The sequence below is a fragment of the Agelaius phoeniceus genome, chromosome 4, assembly GCF_051311805.1.
Source record: "Agelaius phoeniceus isolate bAgePho1 chromosome 4, bAgePho1.hap1, whole genome shotgun sequence".
In the NCBI taxonomy this organism is placed as follows: domain Eukaryota; kingdom Metazoa; phylum Chordata; class Aves; order Passeriformes; family Icteridae; genus Agelaius; species Agelaius phoeniceus.
The window spans coordinates 33,681,533-33,706,045 of record NC_135268.1 but is presented as its reverse complement, the minus strand read 5'-3'; the positions used below and the strand labels follow the sequence as shown (position 1 = coordinate 33,706,045).

The following is a 24,513-nucleotide window of genomic DNA, read 5'->3' as shown; positions in this document are numbered from 1 at the left end:
AAGTTTATTTTAACTTCAAGACATACAAAAAGCAAGCAAACAGAAACAAACAGCCTGGTAAAGACAGTCAACAACAGGCATGCTCCACGAATGTGTCTTCCATGAAACTTAATACACATTCCCAGGTAATTTACACTGAAACCAGATGCTGTTTCATTGTGTTGTTCATGTTTATCAGAATACACACAAATAAGAGAAAAATAGGAAAATCATGCTGTCCACAGAAATATTAATATCAGAATATTCCTTTAATTTTTATCAGTGCTGAAAAGCAAACTGATGCCTTTTTCCCCCCTCTAAAAGCATTTAAATATTTTAATTTTTTTTTTTTCAATTCCTTTAGTGTTTTGCTCAGGTAATGATATACATGCTGACCTTTACTGTTGACTAGAATTCCTTAGAACTGCTCTAAATCAAATATTTAATCACTCTTACTCAGGTCAGACAAGACAGACACACACAAAGAAACACATCTACAGCTCTATGGGCGTAACAGAGATACCCAGAGAGAACAAATAGCTAATTTTAACTGCAAACAAAGCTGTAAGAAAAGCACTGCAGTAGGGCTCCTCTCTCTCCCTTTTCAAGAAAAGTGGTCAACTTCACCAACTTCAGAAAAAGGGAAGCAGAGCACCACTTCCACTTTGAGACTAATTCAAATACACCCCTTCATGCAAAATATACCCAGCAAATTAAATCTGCAACACTGGCTGCAGCAAACAAGGCGCGCAGGCTCAGCCGCCCCTCACAAAGCATCTTTGTAGAGCTATCTTTCTGCCAGTGCTCCTTTTGAATTCCCAAACAATACCTTGCAAAAATTAGATCTCCTACTGTGGGAAAGTTCCCAAAACACAAGCCAAAATATATTTTCTCATGAGGATACAAAAAAACCTCAATAAGGAAGTCAAAGTTCTTACAATGACTGTTCAGTGTACATATAGTCATTCTTGAAACATGCTAACAGATTAAGTAGCAACATTCTGATTTAGAGAAAAAAATATTAAAATCAGATCAGTAGTTCAACAGAATGAATAGCTATTGCTAGCAGTTACTACTCAGTAATTTGCATAAGCATAGACTTTTAAAAACTTTTACGCATACAGCCTTTTTAAAACAATGCATGTCAAGAAACAATAACTCATCAAAAAAACCTTAGCTAAGGGATAGTGTAATAAGTGCAAAATAAATGAATCATCTTTAGAAGTTACACTTAAATCATCTTTTTTTTTTCCCCTCAGGTACCAAGGGTTCTCCATGAATAAACAGATAATCCACAGGAGACTCCAACCTCCTACTAAAGGAAAACATGATCTTGGGAAAATGCGTCTATGTCCTTTACTTTTGCTGACCTACACTTTTACACCCAAGACATGAAAGCTTTCAGTCCTTTTGGTCTCAGAGGCCCAGCAGAGGATTTTGCTCATTACTAGTTTTGGCAGAAGAGCAAGCCTATCCACAGCAAGCAGTCTTGCTTTACCATAATCCTCCTCCACCAAAGCTTTTCCTGCAGCACCACTGGCTACACCCCGCACCAGTGGGGTGGGTGAGGATGGGTGGGAGCATCCTGGTCCTTTGGCATCACAGAGGGTACAGACACGTGCTCTGATGTCTGAACAGCACCTCAGGAAGCAAGTGGACAAAACAAGCTTGGACTGAGTAGAAGATCCCTGGGCTTTTGGCCCAGCACTGCTCACTTCAGTACATTTCCTAGGCAAGAATGCCACGGAAAAGCTCCCAGTTTTTAAGTGCAGGAAAGAGACTGTGTCCACAAAGGCTGAAAAAAACATGCTCACAGGAAGATACTCAGCCCAAACCCAGGGCAAACACTTCTTCAGCCACTGCAGGGCAGAAATCAAAAGCAAACTCTACCAAACAGATAATTAATCAAGTAGGAAATTACACAGAGCTTATCGGCGCTACAGTTAAACCCTCACTTTCCCAGTTTCAAACCGGCTCGGATACGTACAGCCAACCGAGCTGCAATCTTCTGATGCAATGAGAAAGCACACAAGTGTGTAGGATAAGGCTTCCACTCATATTTCTATGCTGCAGCTGAAGGCTTCCTGATCATACCAAGCTCTTTGCAAGTGTTGGCAAAACTCGTATCATGAAAAGATATGGAAATTTATTCATGCACAAAGTACTCGCCCTATGACAGGGCAGAACTACTGCAAAAGAAATTAAAAAGTCAATCAATACTCCTGCCATCCTCAAAGCTCTTGACCATGAAGATATGAATGGCTATGGGAAATACACACACACACACACCCCCATTAGAAAGACTGGGAAATAAGCATAATCTTTCAAAACAAACAGGATACTAAGCAGCCCATTGCAGTACATACTCTTAGTTTTGAAAATGACATGAAAATTGACACTGCAAGTTCAGAATCAAACATTCCAGGGCTGTTTCGACAGACTGAGATTAAAGAGTTCACAAGAAAATCTGAGCTATGCAAGGATTTTCAGCTTTACTTATCAGCCACAAAAAGATATATTCATACAAGTAAGTTTGTTGGGCATGAAATAATGCTGCATAGTAATACTAGCTTGAGAAAAACATTAAGAGAAAAAAAAAACATACACTTACTTCCAAAATACATTCTCTGATATTATTTCTGTACTAAACAAATAGATTGTTTGCCTTGTCAGGTAAAGGTCTCACTTTTTCCCAATAGTAGTTTTGGTTTTTATGCTGCCAGTTAAGTGCTGAAACACAGCAGGAAAAATCCCCATGGTTAAAGGTCTCTACATACATGAGCCTACAGTAACTTGTTTCATCTGTATTCACCTCCCCTACTTACAGCCCAAGAGCCACCACAAGGTATCACTTAACCTACAGTTTTTCAGACACATTCAAGGTATGTTAACCATTTTGAACAAGTTTCCAAAACTCTACAGCATCTAGAGGTTTGTTGGGTTTTTTTAGTTCAGAGCAGCTACCCTTACAGCTGATTTTATGGTGGCAATTCTACTTGAAGCCTGCTGCTAAGCAAGAAAGGAGCCCAGATCAAGAACCAGCAACAACCTTTCTTCATTAAGCTGCATTACTAACGATGGTCCCAATGTTAACACAAAACATAACAGGCTCATGACCCCACTTCAGAGTTAGTCACTGCAGTCAGCAGAAAGCCTGACCACCACCATGGGAAAGCACAGTTAGGAATCTCATTTTGTTGGCCAAATGGGCTCCCCAGAAAGAAACAGAATGTCCAACCTTGCAAAGTAAGGCTGCTCCTGAATAACCACTTAACAAAGCCCTGAGATGCATTATGGAAAGACCACTATGTCAATGCAATACAGCCAAACACCAGGCATCAGCTGCCACAGCCCTTCATTTCTCAGGGCTTCCAAGAACCAGCAGGAGAGTTTAGCAACAGAATCAGTTGTCAGCATTATAGTGCTGTTAGCAGCCTGATAACAGGGGTTATCCTCCTCTGTAAATGCTCACCTCAAAAACACAGCAACACAGTAGCATGCTGACAGTGAAGAAAATCTGAAAGCACAACTCAAGCTGCAAAACATTTTTGTTTTTCAAAGGAAAGAAATCCCAAATAAACTCCTTTGAAGAAGATCATTTTAGTCTTCTAGTGTATTTGATATACAGACACATAATCAGCCTGAATTTAAAGACTCAATATTCTTTTGCTAGACTCACATATAAAACGCTTAGTTCTTCTGATCCCATTAAAATACAGTCTTGTATTTTTTTTAAGAGATCACTGTAGCAAGAAGGAAATGTTCATTTCTGGCTTATCTGAAGATTGCACACAATCATGCTATCACTGGTTACAAGTATAAAAATAACACAACTCGGGAACAAGCTGAAAGTTTATTTGGAAAAAGCATAGGTACATCCTATAATTAAACTATTTTTCCTCTCAAGTGTTCGAGAAGGGAGTATCTGCTTTACAACAGCATCCTGTTTAGATGTCTTCTGACATTAAATGACTCATTAGTATCAAACTAAGGGCTACTGTACAGTTCTCCCCTCCGCCCTGAAGAGCTGGTGCGATGCTGTTACATCCCTGCTCCTCGTTACTGCTGTGCTGAACTGCCTTCATGTAGCACACCAGCAGTTTCCAGAAGCAAACCTTAGGCATCTAACATATATAAGGCACACATTCAAAAAAATTTCTTCCTGCAGACATCACCACATGGCATGAAAACAGTGAACAGTACGCAGAGTTTCTGAAGCAACCAGCTATTCACATACCATGCCATGCAAATGAGTTGTCAGGATAAAGAAAGATTAGGGTTCAGCTTCTCTTGTTTGAAAACAAAAGCAGCCCTATTTTTTCAACCAAGCTACACCAGTATCAAACTGCATGCTTTCTGAAATGACCTATGATGCCAAAAAGAATTTGTTTTGTAAAGACTTAAAGCTATAACAGTCCATGCAAAAGGACGTCAGGAGAGAAAAAAACTAGATCTCGATTACTCACAGCTCAAGGGCATAAAACCATTTGTAATTTATGAACATTTAAAAGTTAGATTCCCCAAAGTAGTTAAATTAACTTCCTAGTTCACATCTTCAAAGAGAAAATGAATAGTTTAATACATCAATTAAAGAGAAGAGTTACACAACAGGCATGTTAAAGTACAGGCCACATATATATCCTTTTCTTTTATTTCTCATTTTCTTTAGCCAACAGAATATTAGTTGTGATTCACAAAAGTCAGGAACACTCTGTAAAGGAGGATATACCAAAGAGATATAAAGTTATAAATTTACAAAAGCAATTGCAGAATACACTGTTTATCTCAAGGAAAAAAAAAATCAGTTCAATCCAAAATTACCAAGATACTTTTGCACTACAAAAGTTCAAGCCAAGTGAAGTTTGCTTTGCCCAACAATGTTTATCAGACCTACTTCTCAAAGTTGTACATACTGGCTATCATTCTGTCACTCCTGTCCTCTGAGCCTGCAGTGAAGGCATGGTGCCAAATTTGCACCCTGACAGTCCAGGGTGAATTGTAATGTCAAACAGATATTTACCTCATCATGGTTTGGGAGAAGCTGAACCCCAAAGAGTTTGTTAACATAAGTAAGAAGCAAATATGCTACTAACATACTTCTCTTGCTATTTCCTGCACTGACACGAATATGATAAATATATTTTCTCTTTTCAACCCTCCCTTGACTTTAAAAAAGCCTCATGACTTCCCAAAAGTCAAAATTAAGTAGCTATCTTTTAGAGATAGCATAGCAAGGACAGGAAAATACAAGTAAAGAAACAATAAGTTACTTTAAGGGAAGAAGGAAAAACAAGGTCTTTGTATTTTTCTATGTATTTTTTTTCCTTTTTACATAATGATGAAAGATGATGTGCATAAGCATATTTCTTTCAAATTCCAATACTGTTGTAGAATAAAATCAAACAGAGAACCAACAGCAGAAAACTAATAGACACAATTCAACATGGACCACTTACAAAAACACCAACCAAGTTTTCTGCTGCAAGCCCAGTCTCCCCAGCAGCAACAGGAGAGCACCACCACTTTCAAGTATTTCCAGTGCTAAGAACATATTAGATTTCCCACATACTTGGTCTTGTCTGTGGATTATTTTGGGCCAGTGTCAATTTCATGGATTTAAGGGTGGGTTTCTTTTCCTGTGGTGATTGCCACAGCAGGCTGCCAGCGTGCTGATTCGGGAAGTTTCACAGCACTAATGCAGCCCTGGTGTTCCCAATTTAGCTCTCTGCTCCGTGCCCTTCACTGGGCTTTATCCCTGCACTCAGGCTGGATTCTTCACTGCGTCATTTCTTACTTTCTGCCTTTTTGTGCTTCCTTATTATCCCTTCTAGACAGCAAGGCCAATTGGCAAGGACACGAGAAAGTTTAGTGGTTCACATGGCACAGACCATACCACAGGGAAAGCATCATCCCCCAAGCCCAGCCTGCTGGCCCCACGGCCTGACCCAGTGCTTTCTGAGCATCTGCCTGCATCTCTCCTCCTGAGCACCCCAAATGCTTCCATAACCATGTCCTGAGGCTGGACACTGCCTGTAGGCACCCCCCAGCTGCAAGCTATGCCTCTACCGATTCAAGTGACCTCGCTGCAAGTTTGCAGAGAGTGTCTTCTCCAGGACAGAGCACTCAGCCTCCTTCAGCTTTCACAACACACTGAAGGGCTGGGTCCAGCACTGAAGGCAAACAGACATTTGGAAAAGGTCAAACAAGGACAGAGAAACAAGTTTAGCACTACAAAAACATGTTCCAGAAGCAGTTTCCTTTTTTATATAAAAGAAAAAAAAAAGAGTTGCCAAAAAGGCATGCCACATATGATGCCTATGCAGTCAGTATGTTTTTCCATGAGAAGTTTTATTTTCTGACACATATTCCATGAACATGGGGATAAAAATAACATTACCACAATGACGTATCTATAGTAGGAGGAATGACTTATGGGTGCTGAGCAAAAGTCAAGGTTTCCTCTTTGCCCCAATTTAAAATCATCACCAGCCAGTCAGACGCCTGCCAAAACAATCAGTAACAGCATCTCTTCCCCAAAACCCGAATACAGGGACTGCTCAGAGAGCAGGACAAGCCCTTAGAAAATAGGACAGATGGCATTACAACTCCAAGCAAAGTAACTCCTTGTATCATTAGCTATTGAACCGCGGCTTGATGTGGGGATCAGTGTAAAGCTTATTAGTCTTTAGACAGTTGGCAGCAACAGCCACTGCAGCAACCGTTCGGGAGCAGAAGGAACTCATTCAGTTTGGTTGTTTTTCAGGTCATGTTAAGTCAAAATGTTTCTGTACGCACTCCACTCCCCAGCTTAACCTTTCTCAGTCTCTCTAAGCGCAACTACGCTTACAAACGGCTTCGACTCACACACTCCTCTGATAAAGAGGGCTCCAGGAGCACGGCGCAGGTATCTAAAAAATTCCTGCCTGGTGCCATTGTGTAAGGATTTCACCCTACTTTGGAGAGCAAGGACTTGCCAAGAATACCACTGACCTCAGCCCCTACATTATGAAACAGCGCTGCCAGCTCCAGCCAGCTATGTAAAAGTAGGGACTGAATTCAAATCCTGAGCCACCCGTACTCCGGGGCAATAACAAAACACACACACAGAGGGAGTAAAAAAAAAAAAAAAAAAAAAAAAAAAAGAGAGAGAAAAAAGAAAAAACACACCACCGAAAAATTATACTCTAAGTTCATTTTCTTTTTACCGGAAGCAACCCTCAAAACAAACCCAGCTGGCGTTTCTCCCTCTCCTTCCCCCAAAATTAGGGAGCAGGAGGAAAGTTGTCGCGTTAATGCGCGCCTTCCCTTCCCGGGAGCTGCCGGCCGGGCATTCAGCGCCGGGGAGTGCGGCGGGGGCTGGCAGGGGCTCAGCCCTGCCCGCGGGGCGAGGGGCTGCCCCGGCCGGGGCTGCGCGGGGGCAGCGGGGTCCGGGGCGAGGGGCGCTCACCTGGGGGCTCCGCTCCGCCGGGTTCTTCATCACCGCCTGGCGGAAGCTGTTATCCACGTAGGACGCCATCGCGCCCCGGCTGCCTCCCGCCGCCGCCCGGGAGGCGCTGGGGGAGGGCGGCCGCGGCCTGGCGCTGCGCGGCCGGAGCGCGGGGCGAGCAGCGAGCGGGGAGGCGGCGGCGGCGCGCAGGCAGCGCGGGCTCAGCAGCGCCGCCGCCCGGAGCTGCTGCAGGCGGCGGCCGAGCCCCGCCGGTGGCAGCGGCGGCGGCGGCGGCGACAAGGGCTCGGCGCTCCCTCTCGAGCCGGCTCTACGCCTCCCGCCGGCCCGCTCCGCCGCATCCCCTCGGGCAGCAGCGTCGGCGTCGCCTCCTCCCTCCTCTTCCTCCTCCTCCCATCCGGGCTGATGGGGGGCTCCGCGCCCGCCTCGGCGACGGGGAAGTTGCCGGCTCGGGGAGGCGGAGCGGCGGGGGGCGGGCCGGGGCGGGCCGGAGCAGGGAGGGAAGGAGGGAGGGGGGCGGGTCGCCGGGGGTCGCGGCCGGCGGGGTCCCCTCGGGCGGCGGTGCCTCAGCATCCTCCCCCTGGGAACGCGGCCTTGCCCGGTTTAAACACCAAAAAGAAGTGCGAGCGGCCGCCGCCATGGTCCCCAGGGACGCGCATCATCGCGGTGCTCCCTGGTCACCGATACCAGCAATGGGCAAGCTGGACGCCAAAAATAAATAAATAAATAAATAAAGACTTGATCTGCCGAGTCTAGTGACTTCGGGGAGGCCACCTGTTGTCACGCTTCTCCAAAGTAATCCGTATCAGCCGGCTGTCCCCTCTGTCATTGCTATATGGGGTAAAAACGAGGGAGGGAGGGGTGTGAAATCGTTAATTTATCACTGTTCTGTTCTGGGGGTTATTTAGAGGCGGATGCTCCTCACGTGAACTTTAGTTTTTTAAGAATAAAGGGTCTCGCAACATGGCTGATTTTCTTTGTTTACCACGACACCGAGCACGTCTCAGCAGCAGCCTGACAAACGCGAAGCATGGCAGTATTATTAGCGTGCCATTAGCGGCAGGGTAATACTATTAATGTATTTGCTTTCACAAGTGATGTGTACCCTTCGCTGATACGGATCACGCAATGTAAATAATGTCAACACTAATAAATCTGCTTAATTCCCAGTCACTAGAAGTCACATTTCAATTCCAAGTAAGGTAGTGTCATCTTTATTTGATTCTTTTCATTTGTGAAATTTCCCAGGGATAACCATCTTTTCCTTACAAAGCATACACTGCTAGTAGTCCCAGGAGAAAATATGTTACACTTTTAGACATAAGTGGCTCTCAAAAATGCTGTGTCTTCAGACAGTAATCTACTAAACCTACTCAGTTTCTAGATATGGCTCATTAACAAGGATAGCTCTTTGGGCTAATCCTACTCAGATGTGTCAGCAAAATATTTTTGCAGTAATACCAATTATTCTGGGTAGATCATGGGAAAATACTAGGGAGTGCTCCACATTCCCTACATCTTGCTTATTGGTGCTTACTATAAGTCCTTGTGGGGGATTTTTAATTTTCTTTTTTTTTTTTTTAGTAACAGATTGGAAATGCCATGTCCTTTGCCCTAAAAAAATAACAGTTTAAATATGCCTTGTGTTCATCATCCAGAGATGATAACAATTCCTTCAAATGAATCAAGCCTGCAGCTATAGAAAAGTGCCAGCTTTTCTGAAGCTCAGTTTACCAATCCGGAGTGCTGGAATTCCCTTTTTTTGGGGGCATATGTATAGGAGGAGTGCCACAGGAATGTGAGGAATGCTCTCTTGGGCTTCACTCCTCAATCACTTCAGGGCACCCATTCCCTGCTGCTGCAGCCTAGCTTGCCTGACATCTTTATATCTCTACATCAAAACAGAGCTACCCACTCTATTTTAATATGCAATTATCTTTCATTTCAGACCTATTAGCTGTAACAGCACCAAGTCAAGTGTTTTGCTCTGGTTAATTTTTTGCTGTGCTGTCTGGTAGCACAATACCTGTGATTCATAGGGATGTTTCACATCAGAGAATGGGATTTCAGGGCTCCCATTGTATTCTGATCAGTGTCACAAATCTCAGTGGTTATAGATCTGTGTCAAAGGCCTATGACACTCTACATGAATTGTTATAAATGGGAATGAATGAAAGAAGAGAATTGTACATAGAGAACTATGTATAAATATACTCAACAATGTCTCGATAATATTTAAGGATGTGTTGTGTTAACACCTTTTTTAGTGTCTGTAAGCAACATATTTGTATAATGCAAATACTTCTGATTATTCATATCCTCCATGGCAGATACTAGCATGTCCTTTATGCTGGGCTTTTTCTCTTGCTGAAATCAGTCTAGTTATTTCTGAATGGAAAAAAAACCCCCAACAATAAATCAGTAAATAATCATCAAGATTCAGAATAAGGACAGTTATTACTTGAGAAAACATGCAATTATCTCCAGAAACCCCCATTTTTCACTACAAGTATTCAACAAAACATAATTTACGGTATCAAATGTTCTTGCAACTTACATTTTCTCTTAGTCTCACTCTCTTCCTGTTTTCCAGCTTCAACAAAAAATCAGTGTGATTTAAAATACACATATATACCAGGACATGCCATTCATTTTGCTTATTGGTTACTCTTCAGGTTAGGTAATACTCTTCAGGTGTTATCTAGTCTTATGCTAATTTACAGTGGAGTGGGTTTTTTTGGGAAGGGAAGAGGGGTGTTTTCCTGGTCATGTTAATACATTACACAGGTTTCCTACTCATCTTACACCAGGAGACCAAGAGTTAACTGTAGATGCACAGTACATATGATGTTGATATTTCAACAGTATGAAAAGGCTGCAACACAAAATATGACAGCTCAGCATAATATCTTTTTGGCTAGCTATAAGTAATAGCTATATTATTTTATAGAAGCATTTTGCCTTAGGAATACAGGGTATCTCCCCTCCTGAATATGTCCATTTCTTTCAAGAGGTAATTTGAAATGGTCAGGTCAAACAGCTACTAAAATGCTAAGAAAACAAATTCTGCAGTTCTGGGAGCATTTTGTTCATTTGCTAAACCTCATTTTTAAGAAGATATACTCCAAAAAGCTTGCACTTGGCTTAGCCACATTTGTTTCAATTCATTACACCTGTAGTTAGTCACCCACAGTTAAATGCTTGGTTTGCTAGGGATGCACCAGTCTGTCTTGGTAAAAAATAAAACATTGCCACTTGGAGGGAGTTTAGCAAGTTACATACAGTCTATATGGTTATAAGCCCAGGAATGCTCCTTTCTCCCATTTCTTGGGTAGGTACTTGTTTCCATCTACCTCCTGGAGATGGCATGGCAGCTGCAGCAGATTCATGCAGTTAAACCCCAGCCCTCAGGATTACCCCTCTCCTTCCCAGATCTTTCCTGGCACCTTCTTGGCAACCATAAAAAGATACTTCCATAACTATTCATGGAGGTAGACAGTTATAGGGGAACAGAGGTATTGGCCTGGTGAACCCCTCCAGAGCTGACCTTGAGAACAGTAGCCATCCCCTCTGGACTGGGCAGAAGCCAATTTTGTCAGATTTTAAGTCAAAGATTAATTATTTTACATACAAGTAAAACCACTACCAAGGAGAGGTGATCTTATCCTTCAAGTAAGATTAGCCTCTATGCTCTCTCTTTAGGATGGCACCATTTGCAAGAATGACTCTCACCTTTTGGGATTTATACATGGCTGGGATTACTACCACTTGCAATTCCAGTTTTTAGTACCTTTTGCATTATGATGAAGGGCATGGGAGTTTGCTTGTTTGCATGTTTGTTTGTCTGTTTGTTTGGGTGGCTTTTTCTGTTAATTTTTTACATAACATCCCCTGTCATTGTGGATATTTGTCATACAGTAATCACTTATGTATGGGCACAATATGGAACAACCACTCTGCATCTCTGATAGATAGAAAGCTAACACAGACCATAGTAAAATAATCCTTGAATGTTTACTGCAGGTTTTATGATCCTTTTATACTCATAAGATGTATGAAATTCTAAAGGTTACAAAAGAGAATGTGGCCTGTACCATAAAGGAAAAATCATTCTTTGTTTTTTTCTTGAAGGAAAAACTGAAGAATTTTTGACTGCTATAATGCATTTCAGATATTTATTCAGAATTTGCCACTATTTGCATAGCTACATTTGGGAATATTTATCATTAAACTTCTGCTTTAGCTGCAGATGTATGCAAACCAGCTTTAGCTAGTTAGATTAATACTAGAGAAACAGCATGTATTGTCCAAGTATTTACATGATCTTGGAGAGGAATTCACAGTCCACACAGTGCTCCCTTCAGCTGTACTGATAAAGGTGCCCAAACAAAAGGAAAGGTGGCTGTGCTGCAGCAGCAGCACCCAGGAGGCCTGTGCTGCACACTGTGTGAGCACTGAACAAATCAGCAACAACTCTGGAAGGTCAAGCGTGTGTTTCTGAAGCTCTGGAACATCTACACAAACTTTCTCTGTGCTTGTGACCACGGTACAGGTCTGCCCCTCATCCCTCAGGAGTAAAAGTGGTGATGGGAGGTCTTCTATCCTGGTACTGGGAAGGTGTGCTCCAGATCTCATGTCAACATCTGCCCCAGCTTCTCCTTCTGTGAAAAGAGACACCAAACCAGCAACTAAACTTCTGAGATATAAAGAAGCACAACCAAGCGCTGTTTCTAGTAACAGTAGCAGCAGCATTTTGAGGTTTTTTTTAACAGAAAATGAACCACAGAGAGACAGTGAGATTGCATCTTTTGCACATGAGGATGTGTGGTGGAAGATGTTGGTTCGGTGGCACTGTACGAAGCACACAGCGATAAGTCAGTGCTTCACTGCTGGTGTGCTCTGGGACAGGCTGCCAGTGTGGAGAGGTGCTCTGTGTGGGTCTCAAATTGCACCTGCTACACAGTGGCAAAAGTATCAGAGAGACTAAAGCCAATGTTGTTTTAGATAGATGACACTTTCTGAATAATGTATAGGTTAAAAAATGCACTCCATTCCTTTCCAAATAGTCATCCATCAACTAACATAGGCAGGATACACATAGGAACCATTTCAGCTGTTGAATGTATATCATAACAGTTTCATGAACTATATATTTGGTGTCACATGTATTTCAAATAATGTATTTCAGTAAACGACATCTCAAATAAGGAAAAAATATTTCCTTCTTACTCATTGCCTTTGAAATTTAAATTACTGAACAAATTAAAGCCCAAACTTACATTTCATTATTTTACACTAGGCCAATATATTTCCTAAGAGAAAGCACAAGCTTACTCTTTCTGAAATAACTATAATTGCATTATTTAAAATAATCTTTTGAAGTTTCTACAACCCAAATATTACATGATTATGTGAAAGAATCAAAAGTAGAAATTGTCTAAAAGTCAAATATAGATGGGATTACTATTTATTCAAAGCTGGCCAAGTCTTTAAAAAAATTTCATTCATACATATTAATGATAGATAGCCAGATGATCATTATTATCCAACAATACTGCTTTTCATAAAACACTCAATGATAAAGTTACCTAATAGATCATGCAGAATGATAAATAAAACATGTAAAGCTCTGCTAGGAAAATGAAAAACATAGGAACTTTATTCCTGCACCAGGATATAAAATATTTATATGAGAAAAAAATGTTGTTAACATTGTTATTAAGACCTTTTGCTCTCAGTGCTCTGTTTTCAGTACTAGGGTTCTATACTAATTGCCTAATTTTCACTGGCTGCCATCAGAAACCTTTTCATTTTTCTAAAGTCAGATATATTATATATTATATATTATATATTATATATTATATATTATATATTATATATTATATATTAATTATATATTATATATTATTGAAGCATTTGTCTTCAGCTTGTACTAGCTGTTTAAAAAAATATGAATATATTTATAACTTATGGCATTACTGGAGGGCATTATTCTACAAATTAATTTTACAGCTGGTAGCATTTTTCCATAATGAATTATTGATTAATTATTCCAGATATTGCCCGTCCTCGCTCCAGCACCAAGCACTTACTGCACTGCTAAGTCAGCCCATGCTAGAGCTATTCCTTGGACCAAGTCCCCAAACACCACATTCCTGTCAGTTTTCACCTCTTTGCTCTTGTCACCATCTTCCACAGAAATCATCCACGCTCCTCCCTGCTTAACACACTGTGGTGAATCACAAACACGTTCCAACATAATACTGCCAGCACTTATTAGAAGAGCATTTGCATTTACATTGCTTCCTAACAACCTTTATGAATTATTGCTTTGCCTTGAAATTAATAGTCATTGTAGATACTGTTTATGTGGCTCAGCCTCCTTCATCCTTCAGTCACCATTTAGATCTGTTCAAAGCATATGGGGATGTGTGGGTGTGTACTTAAGTGAATGTTTCTCTGCTGTGCATACATATCCTGGCAAAGCATATTCACACCTATATCATAATGTGACAAGTACTAGGTACCAATTTAAATGGATAGAATCAGCTTTAAGTTCAGTGAGTTCTATAAAAGTTGGTGGTTTTGTTACTTACAAATTAGTGATACCAGACTCCATCGATTGGTGTTCCATCTATTCTTCCAGGAAGAAACCATCCAATAACTGGAATAAAAGAGTTTTAAAATCTAGTTTTACTCTGTCCAAAGAAAGCATATTCCAGGTAAATGGACACTGAGTTAAGCTACCAAGGTGATCTAAGCTTATTGTGAAATTGTTTTGATCATTCTGGACAATTTAATGACAATATGCCTGACCTTGTGTGTGCAGAGCTCCTCACTGAAACTGTATTCAAATATTCTTTACAGACAGATCATAAAAAAATTACAGACTTCAGGTTCAAAACACTATTATGACCAAATCTGTTTTGTAGATTCTACAGTCTCTGTTAATGTCAGCAGTGAAAATTAAGACTTTCTATTCCTTTCCTTTTGTAATGTACTTAATACAAAGAGATCCCTACTTCCACTGCAACCTTCAGCTTCTGTACGAATGCATAATGATAAACTCAAGGATAAAATTCAGTTGTCCTCCAGTAACACAAGAAATCCTCCAGTAACACAAAAACAGAGACACGAAGGACCAGACAAAAACAAGCAGTACTGCACGCTTAAGCAGTCACTAGCTCTGAGGTAGAAGTTTACACAACGTATTCCCTGTGTTTCTTGGGTCTAAGACAGATAGCAACAACTTATCACTTTCCCTCAGGGTTTTTATGTTAATTTTGTTATTTGTTTCATTTATGTAACAGATACTCGTAATACTCCTTAAACATTCAGCAGCTAGCTGTGATAAACACTATCTTCCTACTTCTGCAACAACTGATTTGTGCTGAGAACATGCACCATTGCCTTCTCGTGCGGAAGAACATGGGAACACACTGCCTGTTTCATTTTCCCTTTCTAGAAAAACAAATTAAAATAAGAAGATAAAGCCTCTGTCTTTGTTGCTGTGCTTAGCACAGCAAGTAGCAGAGGGAAGTTGCAGATGAAGATCTGTAGCCGACCAAGTATATCTTGTAAATAAGTTTTCTAGGTCAGGAAGGGAAACTGACATGTGGGAAGTAATTGGACAGAAAGAGGTAGTTGAGATTAACGCTTTGTGGCAAATAGATGACTCTCTGGAACATGCAACTTTTGAAAAATACAGGAACTCTCAAAGATTTTGTTGGAGAAAGCTATTTGCCAAGAATTTTCCTTTTTTTTTTTTTTTTAGTTGGCCACTTACAAGACTACTGACATATGCTGGCACCTGACTGGCATGACGAGAGCCCTGTGCACTGCCACTGTAGCCACACTCCTGCTATCCATATTTAAATTTTATCTCTCTTCCTTCAACTCAAGCTGGCTGGAATGGAGACAGTCCTGTGTATTTAGTCTTTGGGATAAGGAAGTCTTGAAATACTTCATAAGTACCCTCCTGCAAATAAAGTGGAGGGTGGAGATTGGCATCCACCACGTGCTCTTGTTTGTGCACAAGCAGCATTCACACGAGGAAGCAGATTCTTCGGTGGGAGAAGAGCTGGGCTGGATCATTCTCCTGTTCAGCATATCTTTGTTTTACAGCCCAGGTCCTCAACTGATTAAAGCCCCTGTATTTCAATGAGACCAACAAAATCCTGCTAGTTTTAAGCAGCTAAGCACCTTCTCCCTGTCTCTGATCCCTGCTGGGCTTTTAAGGAGTTCTCACAGTGCTGCTGCAGAGGATGGTCTCCAGCTCAGAAAAATAATGCACTGCTTGAAGCCCCCAGAGAGAGCCACCTCTCCAAGGTGCACTCAGCTGTGCCCTGGGCAGAGCTGCATGACGAACAACAAAACAATCCTGCCCCTGTTTGCCCGATGGCGACATCTGTGTCTCGTTAGCGACGCACAAACTGTTCAAACAGTTCTTCTCTCAGGTGGAAGTGAGCTGTGCAACTTCATTCCGTTGATGTGAGTAGCTGACAATGTTGCCTCGAGCCTTTGCATTAGTACTGCATTCAGGTATGAGCTTAGATTCCTCTTGCTAGGGAGCAGAGGAGTTGAAGCACAGGAGAAAATTTCAGCTTTAATTAATCTCTCTTGGTCCCTTGTGTTACAAAAATATTCTCAATGCTCCAGAAGTCAAGTTTTTACCTGGATACTTTGTTTATTTTCAAACAGACTTTCTGAAGTTTTATTTGAAGTACCTGTAATCCTTAACCCACACTCATCACTAATATACTCTCAGGAAGAGTCCCTCTCACCTTATATGTAAATCTCTGACCCTGATAGTGGGTTGATACTCCTGGTCAATATAAATACAATTGATTAAAACCACATATAACAGACCTTCAAAGTGCAAAGAGGGGCCTTTCAAGCAAAAATACCTTTTTTTTAAACCATCAATAAAGCTACAGCTAATCAGTTCATTTGAATTTGGTCTAAAAAAAAAGGTATTTTTGCTTGAAAGCAAAAAGTAAAGTACTGAAGATATCCAAAGCTATGTATAGCTTTGGGCTATTCATTAAAATACTTCACAGGATAAGCACATGTATGTCTTTTCTTCAAAACTATACAGGTAAATCATGGCCCTGAAAAAGTATCTCTTAATCTCAACCCAAATGATTAAGGTTAAATCATAAGGTATCTCCATCTTCTAGCAGGCATTTGCAACTCTTTTGAAAGCAACTGAAAAGACTTAATTGGCCTAGATGCACTCACTTGCACAATTATAAAGTGAAATCAGGTAGCTGGCATTAAAGGCTAAGGATGTAGGAACCATAAAAATGTGATAACTTGTTCCACTTGTAATTTCCCTTAAGAAAAATTTCACTAATTTATGTGCCCATCATTTCCCTGAATTTACCTGAAACACTGTATAGCAGTCATAAAACCAGAAAATTACCCACTTTTCCCTTTTCTCCAGAGTACTTTGTAGGGCCAGATACCTTTCTCAGAGAAACAAGAGGGAGATAAGATGGAATATCAAAGTATTCTGAAAAAAAAAAAAGAAACTTTTTTGGGGTTAAAAAAGCATATATAGCAGTTTATACCATTCCAACCCTTCACCCTACTGTAGCAGCACCAACCATGCAGTGCAGTCCTACGTGACACACCAGAGAGTTCAGTTACACTCAACATCTTTCCTGAGATGCTGCAGAGTCCTTCATTCTATTGACACAACTATGCAGGTATTCACTCTGTGAAAAAACCCCAATAATCTGAAAGAAAGCAATGCTTGCCAAAGATAGGGCAGAGGGAACAGAATTAAAGTATACACTTGCTTTAGCCTATCAAGCTTTTCCCTCTGCAGGGCTTGGCTAGACAGGCTATTTGCAATCTGTTTACCCAGAAAGCATAAGGTGGGTGTCTGTCTGTGGAGCAAATCCTTGTGCCTGTGGACTCCCCCAGCCAGCCCCTGCTGGTTTATTCAGAAGAGCCTCACCATCTCACAGCCTTAGCAACTATTCTTCATAGGGCCAAGTGGGCTGCTGTTTTCCAAGGAAGTTTTTCCAGCTACCTCTGCAGGCCCTAAGGCCCGCTGAGGTTACAAAGACCTTAAATGATGATTGTCAGACAGCCTTCGAGGTCTTGCCCTCTTAGTTTAGAAACCACACCCCAGAGTGGTCCTGGCCAGGTTACCTGTGCTGGTCAACACTGGGGACTTCCACTGGCTTGTCTGTGCAAGGTAAAGCATGTCAGCACACTCATGCCAGTAGAAGCTCAGTGCAAATGCATAATTATAAAGATATCTTTTACTGCTACAGCTTATTTCAGCCTCCTCACTAAGATGAGCTACAATATTACAAGAATTTTCTGTGGAAAGGAGTTCATACTGGGACTGTTCAGGTTATTGGAGCTGTTTTAATTATAATCATGCAGTCAAAGCAGAGGAAAAAAATAATCCTGCACTGTCCTTTCAACTGAGAAGGCATTTTTCATCATTCTTCCTATAATCATTTCCCTCTGTTTTGAAGTATGGTTTGAGGCAAGTGCTCCAAATCTTCTATCAAATTTGAGTCTCTTTGACAATCCCTGTAGGCTCCAGTTCTCCTGTATTAATTGAAGCTTAGTGCAGTAGCATATTTGGCCTCATAAATTTTAGAAATGCTGCATTTTTATCTAGTAGTACTATAACCTGAGATACATTTTAATTTTTGATGTCACTAATCGCTTCTTTCATGGGGGAAGGCATGTTGCCATGGTGAAGTCTTTTAACTTATTATTTTCCTAGGAACACATCACAGAAGAACATTAGGAAAGTGTAAATAATTCCTTCCTTTACAATGCTCACTGTGCTATACATCTTTGAACAAGTTACTAACATGTGTCCCTCCTTGTTATAACACACATAACAAAACTTGGGCACCTACCTTGTGGGGGTGTTTTGAGGGCTGGAGCTTGTAAAGCCCTTCTGAGGATGAAAAGCATTATATGAGCATTGAGCACTAATCTCAGCCATGTGGACAAGCCATGCACATTCGAAGTAAAAACCTTTCTAATAACATCCATCTGCATCTTGAATACAAGAAAGAAATTGTAAGACAGCCTGTCAATGATCAAGGCTTTTTCATGCAGCTCACCCTACTGTTTGGCTGCTGGCCAGCTCAGAGAGCCTACTGAGGAAAATGGCTCTGAAGGAAAAAATGTGCATGTTAAGCAGAGGACAGCTTTTGTGAAGGGTGAGAAAAAACAAGACAAATACCCTTGAATACCAAAGCGCTCTCTGGTACATGAAGGAATGAAGTGAGACAAACTGTAAGGAAGAAACCACAGTAGGAGAAGCAGGAGCCTTCTCTTCTCACTAAAGATAACTCAAGCCTGTTTGCACTAAACTGCTGAGATAAAACACATTTCCACTTAAGGACCAAGACTGGTTTACATTAAGGATGTTACTTTGGAGAGAGGCCGGGAGAAGCCAGGGAAGGATTTATTTGGAACTGCAGCACCTAAACCAACCAAGAATGCATGTCAGCCTTCAAAACTCTATTAATGACATCATAAAGTCATTCAAAATGGTTTGTGGGGCAATGCAGCCGGAACTGAGCTTGCTGAGGGGATCTGAGCAGCTCTTCAGTGGCAGTGATTTTTCTTCAGTGGGACTTATCTCACTGGCAAAGGCACTTTAGCTCAGGGCACTGGCTCCCTTCTGTTACAAGCCCCTGTGCAGAGTCATCAGCAAATTCTTTTGCCTGATATATATATACACACACACATATATATGTATCCAATGTCAGAATTAGCCCCCTTACTTCCTCTCACCAGTCATCTACAGATTCATTTCACTCAAGCTGTGCTCCAGCTGTACAGCATTGCAGTGCTGCAACAAACATATGGAGTTTCAGCCAATAGTCCTTCCTTCACTTCCTACAGACTTTTAGTCTCTCTTTTTCCCTGCAATGCTTTGTGCCCTACCTCAGATGCAGCAGCATTTAACTGAAGTAAAATATGGTGGAATTAAACTAATGACAAGTAAATCTTAATCTATCATCCTACCTTTAGAGAATTTTGTGAGGAAAGATTTCTTGTCCTCCATTAAAATGTTTACCTGCAAGAGATTCCTCCTCTAAGAAATCATGATTTACATTTAGATAGCACCTTTTATTCTGACAGCTTGTCTTTACTGAAAAGTTGATTCCAGTCATGACTCCTGTGTAGCTTTTAATTCAAATTCCTGCCATATAGAAAGAACCCAAAACTAAATATTTAAGCAGCTTTTAATTCACATTATCTTGCCACAGATCAATTTAGCACAACTCATCAACTGCTAACATGATCAATAATTAATGTGGCTGCAGGTCATCTACTTCAGAGTTCTGTTAGTCTTTGTTATGTCTTCCTGCAGGTTGCTCCATGAGAACAGGCCAGCTCTTCCACAGCTCCCTGCAGTGAAATCCATAGAGGAGCTCAGTCCACTGAAAAAAGAAATAAAAAACCCAAGGAACAAAACCAATTTTAAAAAACCCCAAACCCCACACCAAAGCAAAAGGCTTTAAATATGCTCTCAGAAGTGTTCAGGCTCCAACAGATGAGCCCTGGTGAATTTTCCTACTGTGGTGTATTGTGTTACTAATCCCAACATTTGATTTCCTGACCTCCCCCTCTCCACAGCAGGGATGGCAGAGGAGCACATGTCCCCATCTCAGCTGTTCTAGCACAGGGCCTGGCACCCTGAGCCAAAGTCTTTGCAGCTGAAATTGAGATGCCACACTGAAACAAAATTATTCACCTAGGTGGGGGATATATGTTGTTCATTTTGAAGCTCTTTTAAAATAAAATGAGCAACCAAGCCTACATAGATAGGAAAAGTAGACCATGTGCTGCCTCATATCTCCCTCCATCTCTGAAACAGACCTCTCCAACTAGACAGATTATTTGTTAGGCCTGAGGAAACCCTCATGTCTACCATGTGGCTGCCTCAAAACTGCATGTACTTCTGCAATATGTTTTACTGACTTGGCTCTTCTTGCTGCTGCTGAAAATTTTGAAATCATGTGATTTAATCTGCAATACAATGACACAGCAGCTGCATTTTCCCATCTTCTCTCTTTCTGTGATTTATTAGGCTTTTTCTACACAAAATACAAGCATGCCAACTAGAAGGGTGATCTTTTACTTTGAGAACTGTGGACCACCATCAGTTGTGGAAGAAGTTTGCCTAGCATAAATACAGACAACAAAAATAAAGGTTATCCCTCTTCTTGTGTGCAAATCAGCAGCAACATAAGCACACCTAGCAAGCATGGCATTGCTTGTATAATATTTCTTCATGTGCACTGCTCTTTTCAATGGCTACATTATTCCAGAAGACAAGGGCTTGAGGATGAAGCCAGCCTTCGAGCCTGCCTGTGTGTGCTGTGTGCAAGGCAGCCCAGCACAGCATTGCAGTGACAATAGGAGGCTGTGACCAGCCCCTGGATGTGCCTGGCAGAGGCTGAGTGCACTCCCAGCCCTGCATGACAGAGCACGAAAAAATGTGTCTTGTGGGAAAGTAAAGGGAGGAGGAGTGAAAATGGGAGACCAGACTCCCATTTGAGAGGAAGAGGAAGAGAGACTTCCCATTTGGGAAGAGGAAGAGAGACTGAGGCAAGTCATACTGGGAGGAGCAGCTGAAGGGTCAAGAGAAGACAGCAGCAAAATGTTGATGAACAAGTAACCCTTGGTGATTCAAAGCCAGAGTCCCCCAGCTCAGCTCTTACTCAGAAGATCAGCATGTGCCAGTGGGCATGCACAGGCAGGCACTGCCAGTCAAATGCTCTGAAAGTGCCCTGTAGGGATGTTTGGGGAAAAGAAAACTATTAAAATGACAATAAAGGCGTTCCAGCACAAAAATCAGAGCTGCCACATATGTTTAACTAGAGTATAAGGAACACTGATACTCTTGATTATTCATTAATGAGAAGTTTATTTCAGATGTGGTTGGAAATATACTGGAAATCTCTTGCTGAGCATTTTTAATATTATATGTAGTATTGCTGAAGCATTGAGGACTTCTATTGTGTCATACCAGTCCCTTTTGATTCACACACACAGAAGTGGCTTGTGCCCTAAGGTGGTTACATGTGAAAAAAAATCAGGAGACAACAGATGGAACCAGCAGCTGGAGGATTGGCAGAAATCAAGGCATCTCTGACAGGCATGCCAGACAGATTTTTGTTTGGGACTCCTTTGTTCCATATTTTTTGCCAGCACCAAAAAAACCAAATCTCAACAAAATTACATGGTGAACCATAGAAAAAGCAACTCTAGAAAAAGACCTGAGTGTCCTCAGATCAATTTCATGCGCTGGAAGACCCTGAAGAGCCACAGGTGCTGCCCAAGATCCACCTTTTCAGACAAAGACCCCCTGAAGCAGCAAATAGCAGCTGAAACCCAGGAAGTCAGGCTCTCCACAACTCCAGTTTCCTGAAGACAAATAATTCAATTGTCAGTGGGCAGTCTCCAGCAGACTTATGAAATGCAGGGAAACAGATGTGGGCCTCCCTTGGAGCCAGCTCTCCAAGGGCACCTGCAGGGGCTGCCACCCTGCCACAGCATGGGGACCTGCCAGCCCCAGGGACACTGGCACAGGCAAGGGACTGATATGTCATCAGGGGAAGAGCAGGCAGCCACTGTGGTGATGGGCACACACCCTACTGCCACTGTGCAACAGGGCTGGGCTCCCCCAGGCAAGGAGAGGCCACCCGGGCCACCCTGGCACCAAGGAGCATCACAGGGACACACGTGGGGAGTAGGGGCTGGTGCTGGGTGTGGAGCCCTTTGCACAGCAGGGATGCTGCTCCAGCCTGGAGCAGGACTGCAGGACTGTCCCTGAGGCCCTGCAGGTGCCAGGGACACAGGGACCAGGGCAAGGGCAGCGTCACTGTGTACCTGCACTGCCAGGGTCTGTGCAGTGGGGCAAACATGACAGAGTGGGGATTAGAGCACAGGCAGCACAGCAAAGAAAGATTAAGCAGTGACATGAAATGTATGTTAAATGGCACCATAATCTCTGTTTCATGGCAGACTGATGCCTAAAAAGAAAAAAACATAATTTTGATGTTCTCATTTTTCATAGCAAGTATCTGGGTATTTTTCAACCGCAAGGGATTATTTATTGTGTGCTAGGCACATAAAGACATGCACACCTAGGGACAGTAACATGAACTGGATGTTTTTTCAATGTGGAAGCTTTTATGCCTTGCCCAGCAGTTCTCATTCATTACTTAGAAGCATGCCCTGCACCTCCATATTCAAGAAAAAGCCCTGGCAGTGTTCAGGGAGAAAATGAGGTTCTGCTCCAGGGGCTGAACGAAAACCTCCTGCTGGGCATCAGCAAGGGTTTCTCGGGGTTTCTAGTTAAAAGCAGCTTCAGAGGTGTTATCCTACTACAGTTCCATTTGAATTTCAAATGTACAAGTGTAAACGAGCAGAACCCAGAATATAATTGATGGGCTAACAGAAATATGTATCTTTATTAAAAGAATTTCTGTGTGTTTTGGAAACTGCTTTTATAGTATAGTAATGGTCTGTGGATAGACTCATGCTTAACAATGATTTTATTTAGAGACTGATTGATACATTTCAGTGTACTTATCTCTTGTAATAATTAAACAAGGATTGCACAACTGGCATTTCAATAGTCGATTTCTTTCTTCTCATATATATAAGAATATATAAAGAATATGTGAATATATATATCAATTTATATATACATAAATTATATATATAGTATTTATGTATATATACATATACATATTTATATATGTATATATATGTGTATATATATAAATATATGTATAAATATATATATCTGTATATATATATAAATATGTGTATATAATCAACTATAAATTGAGTTGCAATACAGTATATATGCTCCAGTAGCACTGAACATACAAGTATGTGCTCTTCAAGCTATACACAGCTTCTACTATTGAGGTAAAAGTCACAGGAACGTAAAATCAGTAGTTTGGGGTCAGATTAAGAATTTATATAATCTAATATCCTGGCCAGAATTGCTCTTAAATCTCATTCACAGGTTTTTGCCTTGCAACTCCTTTGAGCCAAAAGGTGACTCGATTTAGCTATGAGCTGTGTGAAAAAAAGAATTCCTTTTGATATTTAAACATGATTCTAGGAATTTAATTCTAGGTTTTGGCTTATGAAATGTTGCAACTGCTCCTTATTTATCTTCAGAAAGGTCATTATTTAAGAGCTCTCTACCACACCCTTTTCAGTAATTTCTGAGAGAGAACAGGATATTTCTGTCAACTTCCTGAAGAGAAATGAAGTCAAATACATTGACTTTGATTCTAGATTACCATTAGTATTCAGTTTTTAAGATTTAATCAGCATAGGTAGATAAGTATATCCACATCAACCCCTTTCTATATCTTTTCTCCTTTTAGCAGATCATTTCATGAGATTGAGAAGAGTGGGGAGTCAGAACTGCACAAGACAATCAAGATATAGGTGCAGCACCAATATATTCAGTGGCATAATATCTGGAGGTTACACTGAATTGTCTGCTTACTAAAAGCCAACGTGATTCTGTCCCCATTCTTTGTCAGAAGGAGCACACAGTGGTGAAATTGCATGGTGTAAGTAGTATAAATAGCACCCAGAGATGAAAACAGCCTGTCAGTTTACCTACTCAACTCTTCTGCTGCATTGTTAATACCATTAAAAAAAACTGAGCAAGTTTCAGGAAAATGTCAAGTTGGCTAACCTTATTTCAACCCAACTACTGTGCTACATGCTGTCCTAAGAGGTTTTTCTGCCAAAGAGCTTTTCTACCCTGCTTTCTATCTAATATCATGGTAAGGCTGCTGTTATTCTCAGTAGATGGTGGATTACACTCTCTTAGGGGCATAGGTTTTCTGTAGAAAGCACTTTTCCTGAGAAACTTATCTTGGGAAGTGCTTTGGACCCTTCTTGCTGACTGTCTTTAATCCAATAATGTCACTACAGTATTGTGTGACACGGGCATCACTCCTGTGGAAGATTTGTGCCAGGCAAGTCTGAGACAAGAGGAACAGTCAAGGTTATTTTTAAAGCACCAGAAGTAACTTCATCTCAGCAACATCATC

General features: G+C 41.3%; 1 protein-coding gene and 1 long non-coding RNA gene across 8 annotated transcripts in view; both read right to left on the bottom strand.

Annotated features, from left to right (window-relative positions):
- The window catches only part of RAPGEF2 (Rap guanine nucleotide exchange factor 2), a 184,525-nt gene extending 176,631 nt beyond the window's left edge, over positions 1 to 7,894 (bottom strand). For 3 of the 7 annotated variants that reach the window (XM_077177247.1, XM_077177249.1, XM_077177248.1), the window contains exon 1: positions 7,427 to 7,893. In XM_077177247.1, the coding sequence (XP_077033362.1) occupies positions 7,427 to 7,495 (69 nt within the window). In that variant the 5' untranslated portion in view covers positions 7,496 to 7,893. Of the gene's footprint in view, positions 1 to 7,426 lie in introns of all 7 variants that reach the window. The other 4 variants (XM_077177250.1, XM_077177251.1, XM_077177252.1 and 1 more) reach the window with 2 other exon arrangements.
- A 756-nt stretch (positions 7,895 to 8,650) lies between these two features.
- LOC143693958 (uncharacterized) overlaps positions 8,651 to 24,513 on the bottom strand; it is a 46,622-nt gene continuing 30,759 nt past the window's right edge. The window contains exons 5-7 of the long non-coding RNA XR_013182079.1: positions 18,316 to 18,460; positions 14,020 to 14,087; positions 8,651 to 12,084 (exon numbers count right to left, since the gene is read on the bottom strand). This is a non-coding gene — a long non-coding RNA (uncharacterized LOC143693958). The remainder of the gene's footprint in view (positions 12,085 to 14,019; positions 14,088 to 18,315; positions 18,461 to 24,513) is intronic.